We start from the raw sequence: 22,412 nt of genomic DNA, 5'->3' as shown, positions 1-22,412 counted from the left end.
TGCGATTATTGGGATGATTTTAATAATAAAACGATTATGAAAAATTAAGTTGAGATTGTTCCTACAAAACACCACACATTTAGTTTGACAGATAAAATCGGATGGGGCGTCCAACGAAATCAAAAATTTTTGACTCCTCCCAAGCGCCACAGATTAAGCTTAAACGACTGGAAAATTGAATATCCATAGTGTAATGATTAGAATTAATTTGAATTAATTCAATCAACCGATGAACTCAAACTGAGCTCAATCCGAAGGTAGAAGAATAAAGGCAGAAGAAATAAACCGACACAGAAGAAGACTGAAGATGTTGCCGGTACGACGATCCGTAAACGAATGACGTTTATTGTTCATTGCCGCGCGCACGATGATCATGACAGCGGTCATGATCAAGTTTGACACACGAAGCACAGTGGCCGCATCGTGGTCATATGTCTAAGATATTACTATAGAAAAAAAATGAAAGCTCCACAGCTTCATCGGTTTGATCAATAGATGGCGTATTACAACTCATCATTATATTGCTATCCTTTTCTTGCAATGTGTTTCGACAAGTTTCATCTTATCATGACCTATATAGCCTTCTAACTTTCTGAGCAAAAATCTATATGAATGGTCGCGTGGTCAGATACGTGGGTATCAACACCAACGAACATTACTCAAATCTCACTTGCTTCAGTGCTGGTGGTTTCCGTTGGAGTTTAGTATTTAAACAATCGTATCGCCGTTCTAGTTCTAGCGATGCATAACTTCAATACGAAACCATACAACAGTACAGAGGAAATGAGACAGCTCTCCTGCAAGCGATGAAGCTCAACTGGTTGGGGTATCCCACCAACAGAGAGCGCCACCAGCTTTTTCGCTATTTTTAGAATGCATGCGTCGTTTGCCGTCTGCTAAACGAAGTCTTTCTATATTCCGTTTAGGTAGAGAACTTGAGTCGTTTAGAAGCCGTTTAGAGGTCGTTTAGTGGATTTGTGGAACTTGGGTTGTTATCCAGTAATCTTCAGATCATCATTTTTATCCAGTTCGGCCGTCGCGTAGGTTTTTTTGGCTTCTTTCTTCGTGCTACGCCTGAGCAAAACCACATACAATTTCTGCGAGATTTTGTTTAATCTTCAAGGCATACTAGATTTTGTTATGGAGCAAACCGTCAAATTGTGTGTCGATGTATTGGTGAGAAAGAACACCATAAGCCCACCTGATATATACACTCACTTTGGTTAAATGGTTGCGTTTTCAACAGAGCTCCTGCCGAAATCGGCCAATATAATCTGGCCACACTGGCCCGCAGGGCAAAAGCTCGCTCGAAAGGTCAACCGTCGCAAAACGTCAAAAACGACCGTCGCCAGCGCCTCGAAATCGTTGCGAGTTTCGCTCGCTGGCGACGTCGGTTTGCAGTACATGCGACGCCGGTTTTGACGTTTTGCGACGGTTTTGCGACGGTGGCCGCCAAAAAGCTCGCCTGACCTGCGGACCAGTGTGGCCAGATTATATTGGCAGATTTCGACAGGAGCACTGTTAAGAACGCAACAATTTAAATTTAATCAATTATTTTAATGATTATCCTGCTAGCAAAGAGAATGAAAAAGTGTGCGACTTTCAGACGAGGGGCATGTAGAAACAGGGGGAGACGGTTGGAAATACACGGAATTACGCAGAGCCGCGAGCGTGTTTTGGTTTCCACACAGTTTTTGCACTCACACAATTACACATGTGTGAATGTGTGCGTTCACTTTCAGCCTGCGCGCTCAGTTTGGTTTTCTCGCAGCGGCATGGTAGTATCGGTGTCTCGCTTGCACTAGTGCAGCTTGTTCGGGAAGAAACGGAAAGGAAGGGGTATGAGGAAAATACAATGAAACAGCGCGAGCGAGCGTTCTTTTCAGTGAGAGCGCCTCGTGTATTTTAAAGGCATGCAAGAGAGCGCCGGTCTGGTGGTACAGTCGTCAACTCGAACGACTTAATAACATGCCCGTCGTGGGTTCAAGCCCCGAATAGACCGACCCCCATAGGTAGGACTGACTATCCTGGACTATGGTACCAATAAGTCACTGAAAGCCAAGCCCACTTCACTAGTGGGTACAGGCAGGCCTTGACCGGCATTGACTGTTGTGCCAAATGAAGAAGAAGAATGAGCAAGAGAGCACATTCTCCCTGTGGTAGCGCTCCATCCGCCATTCATTAATTATCAGCCCAAAACAACGGACTTCGGATCCGATCTTGGGCCGGACCCCCACCGTGTGTTTCTACCTTCCCCTCGCCTGAAAATTTCATTCTCTTTGTCTGTCGGGTAAGCTTTAACCGCCGACAGCGAGATTCAAATTCAAATTTAAATGACTTTCTTTGACGAGAAATTTTCGGAATCCACGCAACTGACATTTTCTACTTATTATGAACATTAAATTTTAACGGATAAAAAGTGCCAGGCAAACAAACGTGCATCAGCGCGTTAAGTAACAAAAGTGGTTAACAATCCTTGAAATAGCATCCCAAGCGCCACAGATTAAACTTAAACGACTGAAAAATCAAATATCTGTGATTTTCGGTAGGATAAATGGAAAATCGGAAGTTTTAGGGCGGTCATCTGTGAATCGGTAGGCATATAAAAAATCGGTAGGAATACAGATAAATCGGTATTTCTGGTCACTCTGGATCTGTCTGATAGCTGTTCATTTTACAGCGGCACAGTGTTTGGTGGAATATTTTGAATTGATCGTTAGAATAGAAGAAGAAAACGACCAATAAAATATAAAAGTATAAAAGTATAAACAAACAAACCTTAATTATATCAGTTTATCTTCGTTAAGTCAATTAAATCAGCCACAGTTATGCCTCTGGATAAAAAATATGCAAATAAGTAAAACTGAATTTCTCTCAGATCGTATCTTTTATTCCTTCTCTAATAGCTTTCTTTCCTTAGGACAAGAAAGAAACAGTCTTAACGAGAACAGTTTAGCACAAAACGACCTTATCGCACACATTTTCATGCTTTGTTTTCCTCACCAAACCTTGAAAAACTACACTGACCGAATAACGTTAATCGATACTAGCAAAAAACGGGCTTATATTCAAACACAACGACATCATGGAGCAAAAAGGGCCTCTACTTGACACACTCAACTTCACCGCTCGAAGACTGTTTAGCATATAAAACCGATTTAAAGTTTTGAGCGGTGTGCTTCTTTGCATAGTGTTTGCGTCGCCGTATGCCACCAGATAAGTGACACTTTCGCTAGCCTAAAAACCACATCCGGTATCGGCAAAGGATGGCGGTGTAGCGGTGAGCGTATTTACTGAGAAGAACCTCAGAAATAGCGCAACCCACATCAGCCGGATAACTCTGCGCGTCTGACACGTGGACGTCTGAAACGTTGAAGGAAGTGCCATTTTTTTGGTACATTAAACCACCGTCGCAACATCCGGTCACATCAGCTGTGTCACTTTTGAAGGGTGCGAAATTGTTCCAAATTTCAGAACTTTCAGAAGCTCAAAAGCGTAACATGACGACACCCAGTGAGTTGAAACGCACATTGCGACAAGCATGATTGCACTCGAGCGATTATCGTTGCTGGCATAATTCCTTTCCATATTAGCTCGGCAACACGCTCATAGCCAGCATTAATACAGCTTAAAGCATATCAGACGGTATTTGCTTCTAAGCAGCCGTTTTGTTCGGCATTAAAGCTTGTTGTACACGTGTAGTAAACAATTTCCCAGAATATATCAATTCAATCGTAAAACACACGCTCCATGCAGCTGAAGTACTTTGCGTGAACCGGGTTTCGTGGAATAGAAAAATTGTTCCACATTGGTAGGTGGTTCTTGCAATGCCCTCAGCCGCACTACCAATGGTAGTCTACGAGCGTTTGAAAAAGTATCCCAATAAAAAGCTCCTTTCAAAGCTGACGCTCCTTACATTGTAGTGTGTGGAATGGCAAAAATGCGTATAAAATGGCACAAAAAGCTTGCACGAATAAAATGTAGAATAAAGCCAGCAGCCTTCCAAGAACAGGAATTTCCAATTGGATGCAAATCTTGATGTTGTAATGTTTTTTTCCTTCAAGCCATGCCAGATGGATGTAGGTCTGCTATAAAACATTTAACCTCCGCTTCGGCCCCTCTCTGACGATCATTCATTTTAACTCGTTTAAAGCTTCGTCTAATAATGCTCGCTTTATCCGTTTTAATATCATCAAAATTAAGCACTTGCACCTGTAAACGATTAACTGCCCTTACAGCGCTGTTACATGCTGCACGCTCTCTCGTTCAAAGCTTTCCAACAGCAAATTACCAGGCCACTCCATGCCGGGTCGTGTGACAAGCTTTCCGCCAGTTTTGCTCATGCTTTGTGCAGTGGACATGCAAGAATTTGTAGATTGCTTCCCATTCACCAGATGAAGAGCCTCCCTTTTTGGAGGGTCTCCTCCGGTCGTGACTTCTTGTGATGGCTCGAGATTGGAAAGGGCATTCTTTTGCATCACCCAGCTGGAAGAGAGCGGTTGGGTCGACAATTCATCCAGTAATTATAGCGCTATGAGGGGTTCTCATTGAAGCTGCCTCTTTGCAGGATTTAAGCATGTTTCTACCCGTAAGGGGAACCACATCTTCCCTCAAAGGAAAAAAGGGGAGTCATTGAGCCACATGCTGGGTGCTTTTTTCCACCAACCTTGCTTCCGTTTTTAAATGTGTTTTTTCTTCTTTCGTTTAACGATACTAGACAAAAACACACACAAACATAAAAGGAACACATTGGGAGCATTGAAATACCCTGGAACATGAAACATACCACCCAGAGACGGTGATGGATTTTTTGTTATTTCTATTCGGTTGTTGATGTACTGGTGAAGCGACAAAAAGCTTTCCAAATCAAAGCAAAAAAGCGCTCTCCCACCCAGCGGCCGAACGATGCCAGGAATGCAAATGAAATGTTCTAAAATGATGTGTCGTTTAATTAAAATTTTATGACCTTTCTTCTCGTGGTGACTGGCATTGGTGGAATGTGTGTTTGGGGGAGGAATGTTAACAAAACGACACATTTATATCTTCCCTGTGTGCCTTCGGTAGGGGTTTTAAAATTTTTCTGACAAATTGTTCCCACCACCACCACCACCACCACTGGAATCGTTAAAAAAGCAGTACAACTTTATGAATTCCTCCCTCCAAGATATTGTACAGCACCGAGCAGGAATTGGAAACATTCAAAAAGCAGGCAAACGTTTGCATTCCTCCTTCTCCCAGAGGCAGCTGCTAGCAGTCCCACGGAAAATCTTACCACCAAATGAGAAAATACATTCGCCCGAAGGCAAAATCCATCGCACACACACCTCCCACCCAGGAGACGTACGAAAAGGCAAGCAATGGAAGCAAAGTGTGATAATTTGTTTTGATAACTGAATTAAAAGTTAAATTTAGATTTATTCGTCCCGATATCAAATTATTGGGATGCGTTCTGGCACCGATTCCACGAGCGCGGCCCAAATTCCACGAGCCCGAGCATTCCGACTTCCGTCGCCGGAAGCAGAATATTTAGCAAAGTGATTTTTATCGCTGGCTGGCTGGCTGGCTGTGTTTTATATTTTCTTCCGCTCGGCATCATCGCCATCACTTTTGCAGCAGCGCTCCAAAGACAAATGCTTAAATCCGCCTGCCAACGGAGAGTCGGAGGGAGATGCGCATTATTTCCGTTAATTGGGTGAGGAATTAAATTTCTTAGGAATTGTGGAATTGGCACTTTTTGCCTTTTTTCTCCCGCTCCTTTCGAGTTTCCACCGCGATCGGCTGGATTTTAACTTTTATCGCATTTTAGGACCATCGCATCGGCCGAGGCCGTTTCGGCGTTGTGTGTCTTTTGAAGTGATTTGAAGCGTGTCGCAGTCCGTAATGATAATCATTATTATTTCATTTCGTATTCCAAGTGGCGGAAATGAAATCGAGGACAATAATTTCGGGGATTTAATGCAAAGTTGCTCAAAGCACTTTTGCTTTTATGTCATTAGAGAGCATTTCATTTGTGTTGGCTTTTATTCATGCACACAAACACGCTCACAAACGGGCGAAAGGAGAAAACATATGCACCGTTCGTGCAGTGAATAATATTTGTTAAAATATTTATTCCCACACACCTTTGTACGCGTTACACATTCGCCATCGAGTATGCTAAACGCATCGTACGCCCCTCCTCGATACAGCATTGCATTATTCATGGGCCCTCCGAAACGAAAACGATGCACCAGTATGCACCACTCCCTTTCTCGATCGCACCCAATGAATTTTCGTTTTAGTCGAAAACGAAAAAAAAAAACTATAGATTTCAGTATATTCTGATTCCAACTTCCCGAACACACAATCCCGCTGTCGTCACCTGGCCCAAAAGGTTTGTCGTTTCGTTTGCGTTTCGTTTCGGCATGTACCTCCCAACGCCTCGGCTTGGCTCGGGTTTAGCGCAACACAACACTGCAACACAAACTTTAGTTTTGTGACAAGCACAAAAGACTCAGCGGTGGATGCACCACACAGTGCATGCAGGAGAGCTACCATTGGGGGAACTGGAGGCTAGAAGTATCGCAATTTTCACGCCAACTTTCCACCGCTAGCCTCCGGTGAGTGTTTGGTTGGCATGCAGCTCCTAGCTTTTCTACCCCTAAAGGGAAAGAGCACGGCGCATAAAGTGGCAGCAGTGGCAAAAGATGCAGCAAAAGGTACAAGAGCTGTTCCTTTCTCCTTTCCATACTTTTACCATTTTACCTCTGTATTTATCTGCACTCGTACATAGGAAACTTTCACTCGACGAGTAGGTTTACTCACCAAAAAAAACCAACTGAATGGCGTTGCCGTTGACGGGGCAACCACCGTTTGGGAATGGCTGGAAGACGACAATTTTTCAACCATCGGAAGCTGCAACGAGCCTGAACGAGCTGTGTAGCAACGTGGTGAGCGAGAGAGAGGAAATTTGAATTTTTTATGCAATGAAAATTTAATTTGCTCAAACTTTATTCCAATAAAACGGTGCCGATGGGCGGGATGGACAGGCGGGCGGGATGGATTTCGTCGATTTTCTGTGATTTTTAAGCTGCTGAAATGCTGCTGGACGAAAGTTTGGAGTTTGAAGTATCTGTTCGTTGGTTGTCGTTGGATGGATTGAGTTGTCGGTTTTGTTAGGGGACATTTTTTCGGATTTATTTTCAAAATTTATCCTCATTTATGACTTTCACTTTAAGTCAATCGAAACGCATTACAAAAAAGACACGTTAGAGCGTCTCGTTCCATCCACCCTTTTCGTTCATTATTCATTGCTTAGCTTCATTTAAAGTGCTCTTTAAATCCGCCACCGCTGCCAACTCGTCTTTAATGGCCTGTGAAAGCAATCCCACACACACACACACACCAAGGATGCCAGTGCCAAGAAGGACAACCTCTTCTTGGAACATTCATTGTGGCACCTTTTTTTTCCTGTGCTTGTACGTCCACTCTTCTCCCTTACGGAGCAGAGCAACAAGCTAATACATCTTCCGAAGTGACATTTATCGATGGAAGGTTATATGCATATTCATGCGGTTAAACATGTCCCTTATCCCACCAGTAGTCCCAGCAGCTGCGGTGGTCCTCGGTCCGACTGTCCGTCCGGTGGTGCATAAGCAAGCGGAAAGCAACAGCACATTTAGACGCAACACCGCAAGGTTGAGAAGCTTCTTTTTTGAACATCCCCGGCAAATCACACCTTTCGCTGGGGGGATTGGGGGATGGAAAAAGGATTGTCATTGGAGTGGAAAAGTGAATGCAAAAAGAGAACAACGAACATTCGTCAGGCTGGTTTGCTACATTATTTTGTACAGAATGTTGTACTTTATTATATACACAATAAGGGAAACGGAATTCACTGGCAATGGTTTTTGCACTGTTTAAAAAAGCTTCCATTTTGCTTGTGCGCTGAAGCAGCAAGCAGATAAGCGGTGTGGAATAAATCACGCTTTTCGGCAAGGGAAAAGGAGTGAAATTTGTGTAAAAAATACTTTTCGTTGCTTCAGGGGTTTGGTTGAAAACGAACATTTAAATATTAAAACACTTTATGTACACAATATACCCGTTCAACGCCTGTTCAAATCCTTCAACATACGGTAATAGAGTGCATCTTCCCATCCTGGTTTCAACACGCGTAAAGTTTTAATGAAACAAACTAATCACCTTTCCAGCCAAAGTGCGCCCCACTAAATCATCTCAAGCGCGCACCGGGAAAACATCGAAATGAGCAAACAAACAAACAACAACAGCAAAAAACCGACTAGCTGATGCACAATTTTATTGCCCTTACCTATCCGTTTTTTTTGGCTCTTCAACCACGCTCCTGTTGCTTTTGTACACCGAGGCACAAAACATAATTACCTCACCACGTGCAACAAACGTCCTGCAGCTCCTGTGGTGGTGGTGGTGGTGGTGGTGTTGCATCGTAAAACTTATCGCTCCATGAAAGCCAGAAACCACACTCGGAAAATTGGTGGAAAATAAGGAACCAGGCAATGGGTATGGTGGTTTGAGTACACACGGGTTTTCCACCCGGGTCGTCGTCTCTTTAAGAGCTTCTTCCCCTTAGTACTGCACGTGCCACCGGTTGAGGTTGCGCAAAAAGCAGCCTGCATAAGCATTGTGCAGTTGGGGTGGAAGGGAAAACGTTGGCAAAACATCGAGCACACACACACACACACACAACAGCCACAGTTCCGTTTGGCCTGATGGCAGAACGACGCTCACTTGATGCTTACCGAGCTGTAAAGAAGCGCAGGCAAAAGAAAATGTTTTCCACTCGAGCACTGTGCTGCGCTGGTGATGGTGTTGTCGGTAGGTGAAAGGAACGCATTTCCATTCGATGGCAATGTGTGTGTCTCCGTGCAGTGCTTCTGTACCTTCCAGTTCCAGCATTCGCTTATCCCGACTCAACAGACAACCTTCTTACATCGTTATTCGTTCTGTAGTTGCCTGGGCCGCTCCTAAATACGGGCACAATTCTTCTGGCTTGGTTTATAATATCGTTCACAATTTGCTTCCGCTGTCGGTTGCACAATCGGTCGTCGGGAGACGCGTTTTGGTTTCATTCCTGCTTGTCGAACGCGCGAATCGTGCCACTCTCAGTGGCACTTTTCCCCGGTCTTTCTTGTTAGATCACACGGGCGCACTCTTTCGCTCTCTCTGTAGTGGCCCCTTGTAGCTGTCGGCAAGTTGCCGTGCTTATATGACCTAGCTCGAGTTGCTGGCACGTTTTTTGTGCTTTCTCGCTGTCTCTCGAGCACTCTTGAGTGTGTGTATTTGCACACACATTTCCCGGTGCACTTTCGATTAGTGATGCATCGCCAATGTGCTAAAGGCTGCCACTTTCCTGTCGAGACGCGGGTCGGCATCGTATGGGGCAAGTCGGTTTGCTTCCATTCCTCACCACGTACACGTACACGGTCCTTTTGGTTTTGTGGGGGGTTTTCCTCCCCATTCTCAAAATTCACTTCAAAGTGAAAATGGTGCGAAGTTGTCTTGTCTCCTCTTCGCCTTCAAAAAAATGTTCACCAAAAATGAAGAAGCAAAAACCAACCACACGCTGTCTGGTTGGTCCTTGGCCCTGGTGTGGTCGACAGCAATCGGAAGAATGTCACTTCGAATGCACTCCGACTGGTCATTGAAAAGGCATCGACTACTGTGTGTTCATGCTTTAGTAGCCCGGTGGCCTGGTTTTTGCCATTTACTGCTTGGTCGGAGGTTGGGGGAGCTTTTGTTCGTTCGGAAATGTCTGACCGTGCATAACGGGTCTCGGTTGACCAGCTTTTCATAAACGAAGCCGGTATTGTATGGCTCAGGAGCACCGTACCAGCAAATGGGAAGTGTCGGCCAGCCGTTGATAGTGTCGATGCCGTTGGAATGGAATGATGAATGGTGCTGGTGCGTTTTGGCCTTTGCGTTGGAATGTCGTTTGCTGTCGATGGTCTCGTGGGTGTCGTTTGCCAAAGACTACCACTACTACTATGTCCGCTTCCAGCGGCTGCGTGCTGGTTGTGACTTTGTGTGTTTTTGATTACAAATTACACACAATGAAGCTGCACTGCATTACTGAAATGAGTTTCTATTTCCCCGAATTGTGTGAGTTTTGGTATATTTTAAAAAAAAAGCTTTTTATCTTCTCGTTTCAGCACACATAAATCACATCAGACGAATCGCTGGCGTAGACCACGTTGGATTAGGTGCCGGCTATGATGGAATTAATTTGTAAGTGTACATGTAAATAGCGCTTTTTTTTGCTCAATTTCAAACGTTCCGAAATATTCGTAAAACTAATCTTGTTTGGTCGCCCTCGAGAGATAAACTCAAACGCCTCGAAAGCGGCTTATTAAGCCGCGACCATTCATTAGCTCCGCAAGTGACGAGCAAACGACATACATACACACACACACACACCCAAATCTTTGCCAGAGGCTTCCGGTTGCGCCATAAAAACAGCGCACTAAAACAGCAATAGACACACTATAAAAAGCTCAAGGACCCAAAACGTTGAAGACCACTCCGGGACGGCGAGAGGGAGAAAAAAAACACCAAGGCGGTCGCTCGGCCTTCCTTCATCATTTAGCCATCTTGTCGTTTGAGTGTGAAGGATGCAGTTTTCTAGTTTTTTTCTTCTTCTCTCAAGCGAGCAAATAAAAAAGTGATTCCATTCTGGTGTCCCTCGACGAAAACTAAAGCCGGAGAGAGCTCGTAAATTGACCCCTCGCCCATCGTTTTCCCCCGACGCCGAGGAGAAGATTCACGCACCATTCGGCGCGGCGTTCGTTTAATGACTGTTGGCAAAAACTCTTTCCGTCTTTCTTTTTTTTTTGCGATACAGCCTTTCCATCCCATCTCATAAAAACAGTGAAAAAAAAGAATGCCAAAATGCGAAGAAAATATGATTACGGTGTGTCTCAACGCCTCGTATGTCGCGGCTTAATGGGCCACTTTCTTCGGGACGGTCGGGGTTTTCATGCGAAGATCGTGCGAGATTTGTTGCTTTTACTTTTCTTTCGGGGTTTCTTTCGCTTTGAATTTACAGCCTCCTTAAAAACACACAATGAAAAGCGCCCTTTCCAACAACAACACTAAAAAACACGCACCCAAGCGACAAAAAACAGCACCACCTAACTGTAACACACATCGATAAATTTTCTTTGTCCTTTTTGTGTGTTTTTTTCTCTCTCTCTTCTTCATTCCCTCCCAAATAGCACACCCCACGATCTGGAGGACGTTTCGAGCTATCCACGCCTGTTTGCCGAGCTGCTGGGCGATGGCTGGACGCTGGAGGAGCTGGAAAAGCTGGCCGGCCGGAACTTGCTGCGGGTGTTCGAGGAGGTGGAAAAGGTGCGCGAGAATCAGCGCCTGTCCGGCGTTCGGCCGTACGAGGAAATTCCCCCGGTGGTGCGACCGGAGGAGCACGCGAACTGCTCCACTAACAGTTAATGGGATGTCCCACCCACGGCGACCCACGGAACTTCCGGTGAATGAACGCGTCACGGGTGATATTTTGCAGTGGTGCCAATACTGGTGGACTGGTTAGGAAAATGTTTTCAAATGCGAGGAAAATCCTATTGAAATGCCTTTTTGCAAGGGAGACACGTGTAGAAAAAGGTTCCCAAAGGTAAGCTGCTCCTTCAAGCATTCCCAAGTAGATGATAAAAACCGGTTAAGAACGGTAGCGAGAAAGAATGCACCTTCAAGGTGTGCGGCGAGTGAAAAAAATGGAACATTTAATAAGCGTCTTCGTTCAAGGAAGACTGGAATGAAAAACGGGGCTGGAAGCTTTTGTTTTTGAGGTGGAAAAATTATGTATACATTATTATTCATTCTGCTGCATATTAGAGCTCAGATAACGTGTAGGAGATTCCCTCTAGAACATGGTTGCATCCCAGTACAGTACGGAGAGAAAAAGAGAGAGAGAAAAAGGAAGAGAAAACACGCTATAGACCATTTATTAGACCGTCGCCATCTCTTCCCTCGACTCCCTCGGCATGTGTACTGCTACTACTACCGTAGATTAGTGTGTACTGGATTTCCCCATGCCTTCCCAAACGCCTCCCCTCTGTCTCTCTCCTCCCCACCGGTAGCGTGTTAATAAGTAGCGGCGCAAATGAGAAATGGCTTAAAATTGTGCAAAAGCGTGCAGGAATTATTATGCACCGCCAATGACAGCCCTCCTCCCCGGGGCTGGGGCACAGACAGTAATGAAGCGACCGAACCAAAAAAAATCCCTTCCCAGAAGCCCATTGCATTTTCCCCGCGGTGTCCGCGGTGTGGGAGAGCGTGCATCGAGCGGTGTCCGGTGGAATTTCGGTGGAAAAGCTAATTAAAACACCAACCCAAGGTGATTAAGCATGGCATGGATATACATAAATGCACCCGCAAAGGGGGTAAGAGGGTAAAAGGGGAGTAGTTTTTCGATCTATGGTTGTGGTGTCATGGTTTGTGAATATGTAATCATCGAGGGCACTGAAATTCAATGGATACAGTTCAATTTAAAGCCTCCCAAATGGGTGGGCATAATAATAGCGGGCGAGTTTGAATGTGATTGCGATGCAAAATTGCGCTATGTTCAATAACTTCCGGGAGTTTTGGTATTTGCAGCTTTAATGAGCTTTAAGCTTGCAACTGAAAGAGATTGTTTATTAAATAAATACAACCATCGCAACAATAGAAAAAAGGGGAAACCATGGAATGGAATTTTTGCTTGCCTCTCCAAAGTAGGTAATAAAGCAACCCAACCAACACGTGTTCCTATCCCATTGGATGCACCTGCTGCTACTGCAAGTGGTTGGCATTAGTGACCCTTCTCTCTTCTAAAAAATGCACTAAAAACACACACACACGTATACACTTCTCTCCATCAACTGCTTTATGAGTGGGTTGCTGTGTTGCTGCGCTCAGGATAAAAGTCTCCAGCCACCGGATGAAAGCCCCGAAGGATGGTAAACTCTTTTTTGTGTACCAACACAGTGAGCTTCCCGTTTTGATCCGATGCTACGACGCACACAAAAAAAAATAGGAAACAGCAGAACACAACAGACACACTCACTTGAGCTACAACATGTAAAAACACACCCACCGAAGGGGCAACTAACGAAGACGGAAAATGGGTTTAATTAAAATACAAACGACTTGGCACGGCAGCCGGGTGTGTTGTACGGCACTCGGTCTGCTGCGTGTACACCAAGCTTGTCCCCTTGGCTTGGACATTGCGCTGGACAGTGGGAACAGTGGGGCTTCAAAAGCGACGGATTATACAAGCACCGGTGTAACAAATTTCTACTCCTGCACGGCAGGACAAACGTTGATTTCCCAGGGCTCCTGGACGCTTAAAATCCGCCCCGTCTCGTCACACTTGTGTGTGTGTGTGAGAGTGTCCAAGAGAAGATGAAAGGACAATCATTTCCTTGGGGCCAAATAAAACGGACACCAGTGGCGTAAGTGGAGTGATAAAAATATCGCCCGTAAGACAGTGCGCCAGCGGCCCGAGCGCATCATTTGCCAGCAGACGTTCAACCGGGGTTTGCCCTTTCGATCAACGATGATTGCGTCCTAACATGAGGACCGGATGAGAATTACATTATGCTTCACTTTGCATACACTTACATCCTATTCCTGCCCCTTTTTTGTTACTCAAAAATGTGAAGAGAACCCGGCCAATCCCGTTCATCCTTTGCTGAGCGCCCCACGTCAGGATGATCTCTTGTCCAGCTTGGCAGAAGAAAAACAAAACACTGGGAAGCACAAAAGCAACATTGGATTAAGTTATGATTAGTAATTGCATAATTAATGAGATTAATTTGAATTAAAAGTGTTCTAAGAGCGAACCCTGAACATAGCCCTGGAAGCGGACAGAATACGTTTTTTTAGTAAAAAAATAACGGCGGAAGAGCAACGAAATCCTCCCGGCTGATTCTTTCTTTGACATTTTCGGTCCGATCAAAAGTTTCATCCGAGAGTGTTGCGACTTTTTTTTTGGTTTTTTGGTGTCAGTTGTTTTAGCCCGTAATTTAAACTTTGAAGAATTATCAGCTCACGAGTGGGGGGGCTTTTGATGAGCCAAAAGGGGTCGTCAAACTTTGGAACTCTTTTTTTGTGTGTCCGTTTGCCACTCGTGACCTAATCATCGGGGCTGACGATTGGCTTAGAATCATTAATTAAATAGCAGCTTTCTCTTTTGTTTATAATCTTTCCCTCAATTCCACACTGAAATGCTAGCCAAACCAAATTGAGTCAATTTTTCATCATTACCAATTATCGATTCCAAACGCCACTGCCCAAAAGGAAAAGAAAAACCAATCAAGCTCACGATTCACGATTCCCAACGCTTCAATTACTTACAAAATTTCATTACATTCCAATTTAATTGACCTCACGTTTGTCTTCCGCCTTTGCTGGCAGCAAATTTGCCCAACACCGCACCATTTGCTCAGCGCTCAGGAGTGCTTTCTTATCCATTCCTGCCACTTCGTCGGGTGGGAATTAATCCACGATACGTGCGCCATGTCCCTCTGCAGAGGACAATCGGCTTCAATCGTAGAGTCCAGAGTCGGTCCTGCCCTTCGGTCCAACATTGCAGGGGACAAACACACCAAAACACGAACCAATAAATTAGCTTAATTGAAAGTAATCGTCCAAAGCTTTCGTCCGTGTACAATGAAAACTTGTCGAATATTGTTTGTGTGCTTGTGTGTCTGTTGTTGTGCTCGAGTAGATTTTACAGCTACAGCAGACAGCGCCCGAAAGCACATTGCTGTGTTCGGTGTGGCCTGGGAAAGTGTAACGCTTTGCTGATTATTGTAAACTCTACTGGCCAGGATCAAACCCGTTCTGTGCTCCTTGTGTGACCCCGTTCCTTATGTTGTGGTAGTTTACGGGTATGCATTTCCCCCCCCCCCCCCCCCAGCTCACGCAACAACATTGTGCTCGATGCTCTTCGACGGTTATGACACGAAATAGTTTGTCTGCAGCTGCATACCGCACCTTTTGTGCTGTTTCGTGCGAAACGGTTCATCATTATTATGGCAGGGTGGTGGTTGATGGAAAACTATTCCGGGCAAACAAGCACCACACGCCCAACAACCGGAAGCTTGGCCGTGTGGCTGTCTATTTTCTAACAATATATATATAGAGGATGCACAAGTTTCCACCGATGCTGTACCGTGTAGCGTGTGGCGAGCGTTTTTTATGGCTTTATTTTGGCTGCCAGTAGGTTGGTCGCCTGTATTGTGTCTCGAAAATGGATTAAACTCGTTCATTCGTGCAAGGAAAGGGAGCAACAACGGGTGAATAATTAAAAAAGTTTTCACATTGTCACACGTGTGCTTGCGTGGAGCTTTTTGTGTGCCGGAGGGGGGGACATCATAGCGATAAAAACAGGTATGATTTTCTCCGCTAGAAATAACTATTTGAGTGCAGCAACTCCCATGAACACACCGCACTTGAATACAAATCGAGCCAACCTTTTTTGGAAGCCTTTTTTGCGAAATTTGTGAATTTGTACAGCTGTTTAAAAAGGGGTGCAAATTTCATTGTGTTATTCTCTCCCCCCCCCCTCCCCACCAAAGACTATCGATCGTGTTTGACCTGTTGAAATAATGCCTGCAACTGCATGCTGCAAATGAAGTACAAACCGCATCCGTGTCGAGTGCTTTTTGGCTGAGTTGAACCTCTCGCTTGAATTGCATGCGGGCTTTTTCGTCGGGGGTTGGCAGTCAAATAATAAACCCATCGAGTTGAAAAGCCGTTCCGTACGCACACATACACCCATCACTCACCCTTCGCAGGATGATTTCGCATTAAAACAATTGACCTACTTAAACAAACAAATCCGCCGATGATGCCTGGACACGTGGATAAATAAAATCCCGGCCAAAGCCAAACCGAAGCTGAAATCTCTCCACAACCAAAAAGGCTTCTCCTTCACAGTGTTTGCTCCCATCCATCCACCGTGTGTGTGCATCAACATAGCTTGAAGCTAACAAAAGAAGTTCCCCAAATGAACCACATCGAATCCATCGCCAACCATCCAAACCCCCATTATCAATCGTGCCTCAGTTCGGTGCGGTATAAATGACCACCAGTGGGGAGGGGACTGGCACGAAATATCCACTTCACTTCGCGTGTGCATTGTCGCGCGAAAGAGCGAAACAGAGAATGGCACAACATAATCGTAACAATTGAGTTAATATTTATGATTTTCACGGTTAGTTTAACCAGTCGAATGGAATTCACGGTAAAAACCCAATGCCACCCTCGGTGGTGTGTTCCATGGGACAGTGCAAAGACACCTGAAGCACGTGCGCCCTGGGTCTAGTGGTTGACCTGTCCCATAAGGACGGCGGGCACATTCATTGAAGCACGCTCTGGTATAAAAATAAACCGATGGAAAGCTTAAAAGACACGTTTTTCTCGCAGCTTCCGAAACGAGTTGTCGTCGCCGTCGTCGTCACGGCTTTGGCCACTGCCCTTGGGAAGCAACAGGTGGTGGCGGTGATGGTGGTGCCGCATGGGAGGAATCTGCTCCAAAATCTGAACAGTCGTTCGGATCGTATTCCATGGCCCTTTCCCCCCAACCCCTCCCCTTCTGTTCTGTTTTCTACGACTGGCATTCTTGACCGTTTGCCATTCCACGGTGGCTAAACTGGGTGGCTCACAGGCAAGGGTGCTTTTATTTGCTCTCGCCATTTGATGGCACCGCACCCACCATTCCATGTAAGCTGCTATCCGATTACACGAGACGAAACGCGGGTGAAAATGAGCATCATAAACGGATTGAATCGGGTGCTGCTAGACGAAAGCGCGGTACGATCCGGGCAGGTGTAGAAGCTTCTTTTTTCAAAAAACACTCCAATGAATGTCTCGTGTCTTGCGTTCGATTGAAAATTCCAGTCTCAATCGATTTCGCCCTTTACATTGAGATGAAAAAAGCGACAGCATATAAAAATATCGCTTTTATTGTCCTTTTTTTAATAGAGCCCCACAAAGAGACTATATTGTTTGCTTGTGGGTTAGTGAAAGGCAAAGGGGACTGAACCGTAGCTACTAATAGATGGAGAAGCAATTTTCCACAGCCCAGTGTCACTTAAAACTGCGATATGGTGGTTTATAATTCAATCAGAAGAGGACACATTCTCAAGCTCGGTTAGTTAGATTGACTGGGCGTCTCCATCGGGAAGCTCGTATGGGTTAAATGAGTCTAATTGAACGGAAGTGTACATTACATGGGAGATCGTTTCGACCCACACACTTGAAAGCTTTAATTATAGTTGTTAATGTGAAAAATGGAGATTTAATTGAAAGAAAAAAAACCAAAAAAAAATGGGAAATTGAAATCTCACTTTTACATTTTAAATGAATAAAAAAGCTCTCGTTACAAGCAATTTGATAGAGCGGGTTTCCAGGATTGGTTCCGAACTGCTATTAATGGCTCATTTGGCGCACCAAAATTGGCCCATAATTTATTGGATGTAATTCCAAATTGACATTAACGTGGTGGAGGCGCCTTGGTGGTTGACCGCATGGAATCACACGACATGGAAGGTTAAAGTTGAGAAGGGACAAAATAAAATAAAAACCCATTAATACCACACCCCAACACCAGGCAGATACATAACACAACATCAGAAAAGCATTGTAGCGCGGGAAAATGGCTCCATCGATGGTTGGCTGACGGTCGGCGGTTGGCGCTTCAACAACAAGTCGCTGTTGTCGATGTTGCCCGACGGGATCCCGTTGGCGATTCGTACGTCATAAAAAGCAATCGTCATCGTTCCAGTTCGATTATTCGCCGATTTCGATGGAATTGTGTGTGTGTGTGTATGTGGAAAACGAATTGAAAGAAAAGCTGGAAAGTTCGGGTCGTTCTCCGGAGTCTTTCTCTCCCTTTTCTGTGCCCAGAGCGACACGAAGGACGAAATAATGAAATCACACATTCAATTATAACCTTCTACGGTTATTGGACCGCGTTAATTCGCGATCCCTTGTCACTCCCCCCCACCCCCGCCGCCGGATGTTTGTTGAAAAGCTTATCCGGTGAACACACACACACACACACAGAGTACGGGTGTGTGAACTTTCGAACGGAGTTTAATTTCATTGTTGCACCCGGAAGCCGTGACGCGGGAAATAAAACTGCACATTGCACACATCGACGCTGTTCGTTCGTCTGGTTTTGCGTCCGTGTGGCTTTTCCAAGCTGGCAGGGTAGTGCCGAAACCATATGCAAACACCGGAACATCGGAACGGCGCACCACCCGGGGGTGGGAAATTTATTATCAATTTGTTTGCCCAATATTCTTGCCCGGGAAGCTTTCCTGGGGTGGAAATTCGTAGTAGAGGTTCACCAAAATAATGGCCAAAACAGAGGTGTGCACCATGGTGTGTGTGTGTGGTGAAGCTGGCCGCGTATGGGCCCGTGGAACTGCTTCACGAGCGCTCATTACCATGCAACACGATGCATTTGTTTTTTAGCTTTCTGGGAAGGCGAACAAAGCGGTGGGGCCGTAGGGCAAGGCAACAACACACGCAATAAAACTCTCCAATCATCACTCAGTGTGTGCAGGGAATTGCAATTTTCACACAACGTGCAGTACGGGGAAGGGTGGACTGTGTGTTGGATGAGTTTTTCGCGCTGCAGTGGGCTTTGTTGGAGAGCTTTTGCAGGAAAACACAGTACGGTAGCTGAAATGCACTTCATTAATGCATGGAAATACAAAAAATGTGTGTGTGTGTGTGTGTGTGTGTGTGTGTGTGTGTGTGTGTGTGTGTGTGTGTGTGTGTGTGTGTGTGTGTGTGTGTGTGTGTGTGTGTGTGTGTGTGTGTTTGTTGTAATATTTTCCACTATCAAAACAGAAAATTGTTGAGTTTGTTTGAAAAAGCATTATTCTACGGTGCACGTTATTTGCGTTAAGGTTATTTATTTTTGATGCGCTTTCATAGTGCATCAGTATTGCCATTTTGCAGCACTTGTACAAATTTGAACAGCGGTTATAAGTCTCATTATCGTTGACTCGCAAGCTGATTGCAGAAAAAAAACCCAACCACAACCGTTTGAAATGAATATTTCCACACCAACACAACACATCAAACCTAATCTGTACTGCGAATAAGCACATTAGTTGCAATTACTGTCCTTAATTAACTATTTCCCAAGCCACAAACACTGATTGAGCCCGGGTTGCACCGTCATGCGCCAGCTGCCAGCGCAAATAATGCATCAAAATTAGCCCGTTTGATGCATTTCCGATGCACTTTTCGGGGTGTGTGCATCCATCACGATGCAATGCTTTCCACCGGAGGGGAAAAAAGGCCCAAAAATTGAATTCAGCTATGAAAATGCTAACCGGATGGGAGTGTGCTTTTTCCTCCCACACTGTACATGAGGGGGGGGGGGGGGGGAGGAGGAAGCCAATGGTGAGCTGGGAAGGGAAAGGAGGAACGTTGGCACAACAATGCTCTCGTAACCATAGGACCAATTAAATGTTATTTACGAAGAAACGAGTGAGCAAACAAGTGAAGAAATTGCCCATAATTTAAACATATACAAAAAGGCACAATAACCAAAAGCTGCGGGGAAATACGCGGACAAAAAAAAAACAAAAGAGACGTTGGTGAAAATCAACCCGATAATAGTGTGAAATGTGCCGGCTGACGATGTGCATTCTGACGTGTATTCGGTGTTTAATTAGAGGAACAACGGGCGGCGCGCGCGCCCGTTTACCGTTTTTACTTGTTCAATTTGTGGGAGGAAGCGGGAGGAAAATTAAAGGCAAAAAATGGCACTGCACCATGACGGAAGGATGTATCGGAAGGTTGAAAAAGAAAGAGTAAAAAACGAGACGAGATAGGCAGCACTATATCGCTGTATAAATGTATCGCCCGAGGTGAGAAAAGTAGCAACAAAAAAGGGAAGTGTGCTCATGAAAACTGAAACAAAAAACATATTTGTATGCTGCAAAAATGCATACAACGAAACCAGAAAGCATGAAGGCAAAAAAGAAAAGAGAAAAGTTTGGCACAAATAATAATAATAAGCTTGCATTTGCGAAGAGAAGGGAAGAGAAGGGAAGGCAGTCTGGAACACGTGTACATTATAAACATATCAGCAACAGTGAACCCCGTGTTATGGAGCAAATGAAGCAAAAATCGGCAACAAAAAAATCGGAGTGTGGTGGAAAAAAGTAGCATTTTTAGCCACCGTATGTGGGAAAATGGAAAGGGGGGAAAACGAGAAAAAGTAAACAGCACATAACGAGCACAAACAATTCGATTCGATATCCGGGAAAGTGTATGTATGACGAAAAAAATGGAACAAATGAATGAAATTACAGTGGAAATATTTTTCACGCCAGTAAGAAAAACATGTGCTTAAAACGAGAGAAAGAGAGAGAGAGAGAGAGAGAGAGAGAGAGAGAAAGCGCGAAAAGAACGCAAAGCAAACAATGCAGTTGACGGACGAGGGCAGCAGCCTCATGCTCGGCTGCATTTTAGTGGCTACTTTGTGGAATGAAAAGTACGGGGAATGATGCTATGGCAACGGACAAAAGGGAAATGGGTGTGATGGGAGGATAACAAGCGAGCGCGTTGCATCGTTCTGAATGAATGTATTTTCAAGAATTTTGTGTTTGTTCCCAATGTTCAATTGCATTATTTTCATCCATTGCTTTCGTATGCTTTAATGGGGGAAATTTTAAAGTCTTTCTCTGTCTCTCCTCACCCTTTAGACGGCAACATTAACCAGCATAACGTGTACGCGTTGGCGTCCATTTGCATCCGTGTTTGGGGGCATTAATGGAATCGAATTAAACACGCAGCGGTTGCACTTTGAATGGGCTTCGCCCCGTGTAAAATGTCACCGCCACCCTCATTCGGAGGCAGTGTTGTTTGCTGTTTTGTGTGGTTCGTTCTTTAACGGCTTTTTTTTTAACCCTGTTATTCGCTGAGCTTCCGATGTGGCCAAAGGGGAAGTGGGAAGGTGTGAAGAAAGCTCAACCCGCGGATAACGCGGATTGTGTTCGTGGATGCTTATCCATCCGGATTATGCCCACCCCCCCGATAGGCAGGTGTCAGGGCGGGGTGATAAATTATACACCCCACGTGTTTCCTGCGCATTTCTCTGTTGCGCATTTTTCGCATCCCACGCGCAAAACGCATAAAATGCATTTTTGTGGCAAGTTTCCGCCGGTTGTTCAGTGATAGTGGCCGCTCTGTCTCCCTTTTTTGCCATTGGACAACGCACATTTAGTAGCTTAATCGACCGCGGCAATGATGATATGCGTGGCGTGCTTGTTCCTATTGCTGCTAACGCTGCTGGTGTTCTCCCTCGCTTTTATTAGTTAAACCCTCGCGAAGCGAGGGACTGGGGAAGTTACCGGGGGAAAAAAAAAATGTAGGAACAAAAGTGTAGCGTAGCGTAGTTAAATTGATAGCGAATAGTCCACATTTCCTGAAAGCGTAGATTAAACCCTATATAGCTTTGGTAGCGGTACAAAATTACATATAAAAAAAACGCGCGCTTCGAGGAAGCGGACGAGCTGACTGAGCCAGAGGCATAACCGCGAACCACGCACAAAACGAAGGGAAATGTGGCAAATGTGGGTTTGCATTTTATGTATTGAACGATTCAGGAAATCTGGATTGAAGACCACACTTTTTGTACGACTACTACTAACTACTACTACTACTAATGGCCACTACCCGTACTACCAACCACTACTACTCACCCTATGGATGTCGAACGCACGGTTTCGAAAATGGATTCGAATGAAGGTGCACACTGCAGAATTAAACACACAAGAAAAAAGAAAAAGCCAGTGGCAGAATGGGAGGAAAAGCCCCAAAGTGTATAATCGATTTATCAGGGCTTTGGAAACGAAGGGAGAAAGAACGAAAAAAAAAACAGTCCTATTACTAAACTATTAAACACAGAGAATAGAACAAAGCCAGTGAGCCAGTTGAGAAAAGTTTCACATGCTATCGGATCTATTATAAAAAAAAATTGGACACATGGAAAAGGATATAAAATCGAACTCTCACCGTTCAATGTTGCGCGTTAGTTAGGAAATTGTAAAGAATGGGTACGGAACACTCCACTGCCCCGAGGCAGTGTTGGAGGCACGGGTTGAGAGGAGGATTTAAGATTTAATCGCAAAATGTTACTTGTTCGTTGAGGTGGAGGACGAAGCGAAATGGAAACGTGTGTTTAATTGGTTTTTCAGTTTAAAGATATATATAAACTCGACAAATATACATTTAGCATATACATACACACGCATATGTACGATCGCTCGTGTATCAAAGGCAGATGCACACTTCACTATTCAAAGCGGAAGGAAAAGGCATGGGCTGAAATTACAAGCGATTGCGAAGACAGCAAGAACGTGTACCGT

General features: G+C 44.8%; 1 protein-coding gene across 2 annotated transcripts in view; it reads left to right on the top strand.

Moving 5' to 3' along the window:
* LOC1278102 (uncharacterized) overlaps positions 1-21,816 on the top strand; it is a 64,597-nt gene extending 42,781 nt beyond the window's left edge. For both annotated transcript variants that reach the window (XM_061660360.1, XM_061660361.1), the window contains exons 11-12: positions 10,167-10,242; positions 11,229-21,816. In XM_061660360.1, coding sequence (XP_061516344.1) covers positions 10,167-10,242; positions 11,229-11,463 — 311 coding nt within the window. In that variant the 3' untranslated portion in view covers positions 11,464-21,816. The remainder of the gene's footprint in view (positions 1-10,166; positions 10,243-11,228) is intronic.
* Positions 21,817-22,412: the final 596 nt, after the last annotated feature.

This window comes from Anopheles gambiae, chromosome 3 (assembly GCF_943734735.2).
Source record: "Anopheles gambiae chromosome 3, idAnoGambNW_F1_1, whole genome shotgun sequence".
NCBI classification, from domain to species: Eukaryota; Metazoa; Arthropoda; class Insecta; order Diptera; family Culicidae; genus Anopheles; species Anopheles gambiae.
This window is presented reverse-complemented; position numbering and strand designations above follow the sequence as displayed.